At 38.5% G+C, this 9997-nt stretch overlaps 1 protein-coding gene and 1 long non-coding RNA gene across 2 annotated transcripts; both read left to right on the plus strand.

Moving 5' to 3' along the window:
• Positions 1-369: 369 nt before the first annotated feature.
• LOC110887225 lies at positions 370-1825 on the plus strand. Its single transcript, XR_002563162.1, has 3 exons — positions 370-486; positions 1035-1091; positions 1535-1825. It is a non-coding gene; the product is annotated as an uncharacterized LOC110887225 (long non-coding RNA).
• A 372-nt stretch (positions 1826-2197) lies between these two features.
• On the plus strand, positions 2198-6035 carry LOC110888619. Its single transcript, XM_022136138.1, has 9 exons — positions 2198-2245; positions 2624-2838; positions 2953-3289; positions 3335-3563; positions 3629-4071; positions 4170-4460; positions 4581-4681; positions 4829-5736; positions 5941-6035. Exons 1-9 carry the CDS (start codon positions 2198-2200, stop codon positions 6033-6035), a joined length of 2667 nt encoding a protein of 888 aa, XP_021991830.1.
• The last annotated feature ends 3962 nt before the right edge of the window (positions 6036-9997 follow it).

Raw genomic sequence — 9997 nt, forward strand, 5'->3', positions numbered from 1 at the left:
AACGCGCAAAACTCGGAAACTTTCACAACCTAACTATAGTTAGTTATATTTTGTTAACACGTCGTTAGTTTGTAACACCCCGAATTTCGTATGACATGTTCTAATATTTTAACCGTAGAAAATTTTATGAAAAGAAATGGTAAACATAATCTTTACCATCATTAAGGTTTTATAAATATTAATAAACCTAATAGCCTTATGTATGCATGAATGTTACTAGAATAATATGTAAATAAACAAAAAGGGAAAGTGTTATGTTTTTAATAGATGAGGGGATTAAAATGAAAATGTTAGATTAAAAACATCCAACACAAAAAATGCCCAGTGAGTTGTATGTGGGTGTGTGCGATTGAGAATTAGGGACCAGGAAGAACTCTCCCCTCATCTAACCCTAACATCATAAATCCATCAAATTAAAAGGGAAATTGAAGGCTAGTTGAATGCATGAACTAAGAATGGTGATCACCTAAGTATTTCCTACATCAAGTAAGTCGAATTTTGCAATTTGGTGATGTTTGATTTAGTGGGTTTAGTGTAATTCGTGAATGTAATGCTAAATTAAGTATGATTAATGGTTGCTATGAAGGTCTAGACATCATTAGATGCTAAATTTTGAATAGGAGCATGATTAGGGAAAAACCCACTTGTAAGTCAAGTAATGTTTAGCAATTGTGAAGTTTGGTATGTTAATTTGATTGTTGATTGAAGAAATTGTTATGAATAATTGATTTAGAACTATGTGTTCATGCTTTGAATGGTAGATGTCAAAATAGTAGGATGTTTATGTTAATCAATGAGAGAACTATGGAAATTGTGCTTAGGATGCTTGTACATTGTGCTAAACTAGTGATACGCACACAATGTGTTTGATGAAATGCCTAAGTGAGTTTAGTTATGATTTTTACATGGATACTTGTTAAGTTAATGCAACTTCTTTATGATAATGATGTATATGATTAGTAGACGCCATACGTACTATAAGGATTGTGAACGTAATGTTTATGAAAGCTAAAGTATGCGATTGTGACATATAGGCACGAAGAAGGAAGAAGGCGCAAGTCACTCGAAGGCACAAGCATCTCAAGATCGCGGTAAGTTCATATGAACTTTATTTACTCTAAATGTAGATTTATGAATGGTAGTATTTGATGCTATAGATTTGTTGTAAATTTTCATTACGGGTCATGATTGATTTGATGAAAAGAGTGAATTGAGAAATGTTCTAAAGATGATGTTGTAGTGAATGTGAAAGGACCCGTTTAAATGGGTCGGAATGATAAGTAGAATGGTTGTTGGAATGTGTGGTATTGACTTGTTCATAACAGGTCAAATGATGTATGTATGTTGAAAAGTATGGTATGTAACGATTCATTGCGAATGAGTCGGAAAGGGATATGTTGGATGTATTCGAATGGAAGTAAGGATGTTAATAAGGTAACATGTCATGTTAACGGGTCGAACAATGATAGGTAATTAAAGGATTTAAATTGTTATGTGTTATGAACTAATAATGTTTTGTTGTTATGAATGATAGGTAAATCCCTTGCTTGATTGCGGCGCACCCGGACTGAACACACACAATGTCGACTTTCTTACACGCTTCCGGTTCAAGTGGTTTATTATGTATGGGTCAAAGTTTTCATTTTGTGATATGGTGTCAAACTTATGTTTAGTATGTTAGTATGTAGTTTGGATTTCTAAACCTTTTAGTGTGGTTGTACAAAATGTTTATGGTGAACCTTATATGGTCACCACTTTGCTATTTTTGAAAGATGTTGTAGAACTTTATTAAATTGATAATGTTAAAAGCAGGTGGAAAAGTTTTTAATGCAAACTGGTCATGTCAAAATTTTGTAAAATTGTATGAGTTTTTATGTTAATAGTCGAATGAGAATATTTGGGCGTTCCAAGTTGGTATCAGAGCCTAGGTTTAAGGGATTTAAGCATCAAGTGCTTGAACTCAAACTGAAAGCTCGTGAGAAGTGTGTGTTCATTCCGCGGCGCAAAGCAAGTAAGTATTTTAAAAGTTGAAATTTTTGCATTACGAATAATTTAGTTAAGGAATGTTATGGAATGGTTACGGGATGTTGTGGAAAGATGTGGGATGAATCGGATCAGTTTGGGGGTTAGAACGGGTCAAAAAGGGGGTAAAAACAAGAAAAAATCAGCCATTGTACACTGGGCGTCACCGTAAGCTATGGTGGCTACTGTAGCTTACGGTAGCACCTGGGAGAAAATGGCCACTGTAAGACAGTAGCCCAGCACCATAAAGGAAAAAGGGGCCACCGTAAGCTACGGTAGCCACCATAGCTTACGGTGGGGGCCATTTTCAGCCAAATCCAAATATGTTGTTCTATTTGATGTTTTTATCACACGAGAAGTATTAAAAATGTTATATTAAGACTTTAAAGAATAAGAAAGGTGATACCAAGGTATATGGGATAAAGAATACTATGATGTTGGTTGTCGGAAACGTTGAGTTTCCAAGGAAAGTTTAAGTATGATTTAGACGCGAATAATTTCTTTTACGTATTAGAAAGAATGAGAGCTACGTATTACTAGCATGGTTACATGATAGAAAGGATGAATGAATGTTAAATTAAAGAATGATGTTTATGTGTAGATGGCGGATACGAATTATGATGAAGCGACACAACAAGAACAACTAAAGACTATGATTTCGGAAGAAGTAAAGAAGGGAATTGAGGCTAGCATTCCCCGACTAGCTCAAGAAGTTGAAGGGCAAGTATTGGGGGTAGTTGATACTTTAGTAACGTCCAAGGTGGAGGAATTGAAGGAAATGATTAATGAACTGCAAACGAAGAAAAGTACTCGGAGGTGCACGTACAAGGAATTCATGGCATGTAACCCCTTGCCATACAAAGGGGAAGTTGACCCGATAGCTTGTTAAAGGTGGATTTCATGTACTGAAGCCGTGTTTACACGAAGTAGATGTGAAGTGGAGGATCAAGTAATGTTTGCTACGGGCCTCCTACAGCTTCAAGCAAAGGATTGGTGGGACACGTACTCGAAGGAATTGGGGAATGATAAAGTACAAACGTTTTCATGGCAAGAGTTCAAGGAGCTATTTCTGAAATATCATAGTCCACAATCCGCAATAGATAAGATTCAAGAAGACTTCTTACGTCTCCGACAAAAGGTTGAAACGATTGACGAGATAACAAACAAGTTCCTTGATAAGGTGAAGTTTTGTGGGGAGATAGCGGGGACTGAGAGGTTAAGAATTATACGTTATCATGCTATTTTAAAGAGTGAATATCGGGAGTTCGTAAATCCCTCCAAGTGTGCAACGTTGAATGAATTAATCGACTAGGCAAGAGATAGGGAGATTGAGATAAAAAGGCAGGTTGAACGGGGAGAGAAAAGGGTGGCGGAGAAGCCTACCAACACAAACCCATCGAAAAAGGCAAGATATCAAGACCAAACAGGAAAGGGAAAGGAAGTAGGGGAATTCCGACTTGCAAGACATGTGGGAAGCATCATTCGGGCGAATGTTTGTTGGGAAAGAAAGGATGCTACAAATATGGGCAAGAGGGACATCTGTATTATAGGTGCCCCGAAAATTCAAAAGCGTGTTACAATTGTAATCAAACGGGGCACATTAAAGCGGAATGTCCGAAACTCCAACAAGGGGCAAAGAAAGATGGAAAGAAGGATGAGCCTTCCAAGGCTCACGGGAGGATGTTCCAGCTAACCTCGGATGAAGCTAAGGCTAGCCCGGATGTGGTTTTAGGTATATTCTTGGTTAATTCTATGCCTATGAATGTTTTATTTGATTCCGGGGCTAGTAGGTCGTTCATTTCTAATGAATTGCTAGTTCATCCATCGTTAAAGCTTGAAAAGATGTTAGTACCCTTAGAAGTGGAAGTTGCTGATAGTAAAAGCTATTTGTTGCATGATATTTGTAGAAATTGTAAGATCTTAATCGAAGATGAGGAATTTAGTATAGATCTTATCCCGATGTATATGGTGGAATTTAAAGTAGTTGTAGGAATGGATTGGCTTGCCCAAAACCACGCTGAAATTCAATGTGAAAAGAAAGTCATCCATGTAGTTACCTCGGGGGGGGGGGACGGGTAAGTGTTCAAGGGGAAAGGGTCATCAAGTCGAAATTGTGTTCTATAATCAAAGCTGTCAAACATGTGAAGAACGGAGGAAGGGCGTATCTATCTTATGTGATTGACACCAATCGAGGTGTTCCAAAGCTTGAAGAAGTGAATGTAGTGAATGAATATCCGGTTGTGTTTCCGGAAGACTTACCTGGGCTTCCGCCCGAACGGGAAGTAGAGTTCAAAATAGAGCTTAACCCGGGTGCAAAGCCGGTAGCCAAAGCTCCTTATCGGTTGGCCCCGACCGAAATGAAAGAATTAATGACGCAACTTCAGGAGTTGCTCGATAAGGGTTTCATTAAACCAATTGTTTCACCATGGGGAGTGCCCGTATTATTCGTGAAGAAGAAAGATGGATCGATGCGAATGTGCATCGACTATCGAGAGTTGAACAAGTTAACGGTGAAGAATCGGTATCCCTTGCCCAGAATTGATGACCTATTTGACCAGCTTCAAGGGGCAAGTTGGTTTTCGAAAATTGATCTGCGGTCAGGTTATCACCAACTGCGTGTACGAGAAGAAGATGTGCCGAAGACTGCGTTTCGAACACGGTATGGACACTACGAGTTTTTAGTAATGTCCTTTGGGCTAACGAACGCACCAGCTGCGTTTATGGATTTAATGAATCGGGTGTGCCGACCTATGCTCGATAAGTATGTAATTGTTTTTATTGACGATATACTAATATACTCCCGAAGTGAAGCAGAGCATGCTTCCCACTTACGTGATGTATTAGAGACGCTTCGTAAGGAGAAGTTATATGCAAAGTTCTCAAAGTGTGCCTTTTGGCTTAGAGAGGTACAATTTTTGGGTCTTGTAATCGACGCGGATGGCGTCCACGTGGACCCGTCCAAAGTAGATGCAGTGATGAATTGGGTTCCCCCGAAAAATCCAAGCGAAATAAAAAGTTTTCTAGGCTTGGCTGGGTATTACAGAAGATTTATCCAGGATTTCTCCAAGATAGCCTCGCCCATGACGAAATTAACAAAGAAGAGTGAAAAGTTTATATGGGGCGAAGAACAAGAGAAGGCGTTTCAGACTTTGAAAGAAAAGTTCTCAAATTCTCCGGTGTTGACACTACCGGATGGAACGGATGATTTGGTAGTATATACTGACGCCTCCCACCAAGGTTTAGGTTGTGTATTAATGCAAAAGGGTAAAGTCGTTGCTTATGCCTCAAGACAACGCAAGCAGCATGAAAGCAATTACCCAACTCATGATCTAGAATTGGCGGCAGTTGTGTTTGCCTTGAAGATATGGAGGCACTACCTATATGGGGTGAAATGTACTATTTACTCGGATCATAAAAGCCTCAAATACTTTTTTGAGCAGAAAGATCTTAATATGAGGCAACGAAGATGGTTGGAACTCATTAAGGACTATGATTGTGACATTCATTACCATCCCGGAAAGGCTAATGTAGTGGCAGACGCTCTAAGTCGGAAGGAGTACCCGCCCCCAATTCGGGTAAAATCTATGAAGATGGTAGTCACACCTAAACTCCTTAATGACATTCGAGAAGCTCAAACAAAATCTTTAAATGTCGGTGACTCAAAGAAAGAAAGGACAAAAGGATTTATTCATGAATTGAAAGAGAATACGAATGGTATGAAAACGAGGTATGACCAAATCTGGATACCTCGGGAATGTGGCGTGAAAGAATTACTTTTAGATGAGGCTTACAAGTCTCGGTACTCCGTTCATCCGGGAGTTACAAAGATGTATCGAGACTAGAGAATGAATTACTGGTGGCCGGGAATGAAAAGAGACATTGTTAAGTATGTTGCTAAGTGTTTGACATGTTCTCAAGTGAAGGCCGAAACACCAAAGACCGTATGGAAAGATGCAGCCGTTGGAGATACCGGTATGGCAGTGGGAGCATATAACGATGGATTTGGTGACTAAACTTCCTAAGACAAGGAAGGGACACGATGCTATTTGGGTAGTCGTTGACCGACTAACCAAAAGTGCACATTTCTTACCCATTCGGGAAACCTGTAATTCGGAAGAGATGGCGGAAGTTTATACGCATGAGATTATATCTCGGCATGGGGTTCCGGTGTCTATAGTGTCCGACCGAGATACCCGGTTCACATCTCGTTACTGGAGGAAGTTTCACGAAGAATTGGCGACCCAATTACATATAAGCACCGCCTACCATCCACAAACTGATGGTCAATCGGAACGAACTATTAAAACATTGGTTGATATGCTAAGGGCGTGTGTTATGGATTTCGGAGGAAGCTGGGATGATCATCTACCTTTGGTAGAGTTTTCATATAATAAGAGTTATCATAACAGCATAAAAATGGCCCCCCTACGAAATACTCTATGGAAGGAAATGTAGAACTCCGGTTTGTTGGGGGGAAGTGGGTCAACGAGAACTCGCATCAAGAGAAGTAGTAACCAAGACGAACGAAAAGATTGATATGGTTAGACCAAGGATAAAAGCAGCGCAAGATAGACAAAAGTCGTATGTGGATAGACAAAGGCGACCAATTGAATTCCAAGTGGGAGATTATGTCTTATTGAAAGTTTCTCCATGGAAGGTAATAATTCGTTTTCGCAAACGCGGAAAATTGGGTCCTCGATACATTGGACCATTCAAAATACTCGCTCGGGTCAGGGCGGTGGCGTCCCAGTTAGAATTACCACCCGCGCTGGTGGAATTCATAACACCTTTCATGTGTTGCAGTTGCGAAAGTGTCTCGCGGATGAGACTGCATATGTGCCTTTGGATGATATTGAAGTAGATGAAAATTGAATTATGTTGAAAGGCCTGTCGCAATAAAAGATTTCAAAGTAAAACAACTCCGCAACAAATCCGTTCGACAAGTGTTAGTTCAATGGCAACATCGGAAGGGGTCGGATCTCACATGGGAAACGGAGGATGATATGCCAAAGCACTACCCAGAGTTATTTGGTATGTATTCTGGCTTCGGGGACGAAACCATCTTAAGGGGGTAGACTTGTAACACCCCGAATTTCGTATGACACGTTCTAATATTTTAACCGCAGAAAATTATATGAAAAGAAATGGTAAACATAATCTTTACCATCATTAAGGTTTTATAAATATTAATAAACCTAATAACCTTATGTATGCATGAATGTTACTAGAATAATATGTAAATAAACAAAAAGGGAAAGTGTTATGTTTTTAATAGATGAGGGGGTTAAAATGAAAATGATAGATTAAAAACACCAAACACAAAAAATGCCCAGTGAGTTGTATGTGGGTGTGTGCGATCGATGAGAATTAGGGACCAGGAAGAACTCTCCCCTCATCTAACCCTAACATCATAAATTCATCAAATTAAAAGGGAAATTGAAGGCTAGTTGAATGCATGAACTAAGAATGGTGATCACCTAAGTATTTCCTACATCAAGTAAGTCGAATTTTGCAATTTGGTAATGCTTGATTTAGTGGGTTTAGTGTAATTCGTGAATGTAATGCTAAATTAAGTATGATTAATGGTTGCTATGAAGGTCTAGACATCATTAGATGCTAAATTTTGAATAGGAGCATGATTAGGGCAAAACCCACTTGTAAGTCAAGTAATGTTTAGCAATTGTGAAGTTTTGTATGTTAATTTGATTGTTGATTGAAGAAATTGTTATGAATAATTGATTTAGAACTATGTGCTCATGATTTGAATGGTAGATTTCAAAATAGTAGGATGTTTATGTTAATCAATGAGAGAACTATGGAAATTGTGCTTAGGATGCTTGTACATTGTGCTAAACTAGTGATACACACACAATGTGTTTGACGAAATGCCTAAGTGAGTTCAGTTATGATTTTTACATGGATACTTATTAAGTTAATGCAACTTCTTTATGATAATGATGTATGTGATTAGTAGACGCCATACGTACTATAAGGATTGTGAAAGTAATGTTTATGAAAGCTAAAGTACGAGATTATGACATATAGGCACGAAGAAGGAAGAAGGCGCAAGTCACTCAAAGGCACAAGCATCCCAAGATCGCGGTAAGTTCATATGAACTTTATTTACTCTAAATGTAGATTTATGAATGGTAGTATTTGATGCTATAGATTTGTTGTAAATTTTCATTACGGGTCATGATTGATTTGATGCAAAGAGTGAATTGAGAAATGTTCTAAAGATGATGTTGTAGTGAATGTGAAAGGACCCGTTTAAATGGGTCGGAATGATAAGTAGAATGGTTGTTGGAATGTGTGGTATTGACTTGTTCATAACGGGTCAAATGATGTAAGTATGTTGAAAAGTATGGTATGTAACGATTCATTGCGAATGAGTCGGAAAGGGATATGTTGGATGTATTCGAATGGAAGTAAGGATGTTAATAAGGTAACATGTCATGTTAACGGGTCGAACAATGATAGGTAATTAAAGGATTTAAATTGTTATGTGTTATGAACTAATAATGTTTTGTTGTTATGAATGATAGGTAAATCCCTTGCTTGATTGCGGCGCACCCGGACTGAACACACACAATGTGGACTTTCTTACACGCTTCTGGTTCAAGTGGTTTATTATGTATGGGTCAAAGTTTTCATTTTGTGATATGGTGTCAAACTTATGTTTAGTATGTTAGTATGTAGTTTGGATTTCTAAACCTTTTAGTGTGGTTGTACAAAATGTTTACGGTGAACCTTATATGGTCACCACTTTGCTATTTTTGAAAGATGTTGTGGAACTTTATTAAATTGATAATGTTAAAAGCAGGTGGAAAAGTTTTTAATGCAAACAGGTCATGTCAAAATTTTGTAAAATTGAATGAGTTTTTATGTTAATAGTCGAATGAGAAAATTTGGGCATTCCAAGTTGGTATCAGAGCCTAGGTTTGAGGGATTTAAGCATCAAGTGCTTGAACTCAAACTGAAAGCTCGTGAGAAGTGTGTGTTCGTTCCGCGGTGCAAAGCAAGTAAGTATTTTAAAAGTTGAAATTTTTGCATTACGAATAATTTAGTTAAGGAATGTTATGGAATGGTTACGGGATGTTGTGGAAAGATGTGGGATGAATCGGCTCAATTTGGGGGTTAGAACGGGTCAAAAAGGGGGCAAAAACAAGAAAAAATTAGCCATTGTACGCTGGGCGTCACCGTAAGCTACGGTGGCTACCGTAGCTTACGGTAGCACCTGGGAGAAAATGGCCACCGTAAGACAGTAGCCCAGCACCGTAAAGGAAAAAGGGGCCACCATAAGCTACTGTAGCCACCGTAGCTTACGGTGGAGGCCATTTTCAGCCAAATCCAAATATGTTGTTCTGTTTGATGTTTTTATCACACGAGAAGTATTAAAAATGTTATATTAAGAGTTTAAAGAATAAGAAAGGTGATACCAAGGTATATGGGAAAAAGAATACTATGATGTTGGTTGTCGGAAACGTTGAGTTTCCAAGGAAAGTTTAAGTATGATATAGACGCGAATAATTTCTTTTATGTATTAGAAAGAATGAGAGCTACGTATTACTAGCATGGTTACATGATAGAAAGGATGAATGAATGTTAAATTAAAGAATGATGTTTATGTGTAGATGGCGGATACGAATGATGATGAAGCGACACAACAAGAACAACTAAGGACTATGATTTCGGAAGAAGTAAAGAAGGGAATTGAGGCTAGCATTCCCCGACTAGCTCAAGAAGTTGAAGGGCAAGTATTGGGGGTAGTTGAAACTTTAGCAACGTCCAAGGTGGAGGAATTGAAGGAAATGATTAATGAACTGCAAACGAAGAAAAGTACTCGGAGGTGCACGTACAAGGAATTCATGACATGTAACCCCTTGCCATACAAAGGGGAAGTTGACCCGATAGCTTGTCAAAGGTGGATTTCAAGTACTGAAGCCGTGTTTACACGAAGTAGATGTGAAGTGGA

Source organism: Helianthus annuus, chromosome 11 (genome assembly GCF_002127325.2).
Source record: "Helianthus annuus cultivar XRQ/B chromosome 11, HanXRQr2.0-SUNRISE, whole genome shotgun sequence".
In the NCBI taxonomy this organism is placed as follows: domain Eukaryota; kingdom Viridiplantae; phylum Streptophyta; class Magnoliopsida; order Asterales; family Asteraceae; genus Helianthus; species Helianthus annuus.

Excerpts from the sequence above, each read along its gene's own strand:
- LOC110888619 (XM_022136138.1), top strand. The coding sequence starts at position 2,198 with ATGGTGGCTACTGTAGCTTACGGTAGCACCTGGGAGAAAATGGCCACT. Across the intron at positions 2,839-2,952 it reads ACGAAGAAAAGTACTCGGAG|ATGTGAAGTGGAGGATCAAG; the intron begins GTGCACGTACAA and ends TACACGAAGTAG. Across the intron at positions 3,290-3,334 it reads AGAGTGAATATCGGGAGTTC|GCAAGAGATAGGGAGATTGA; the intron begins GTAAATCCCTCC and ends TTAATCGACTAG.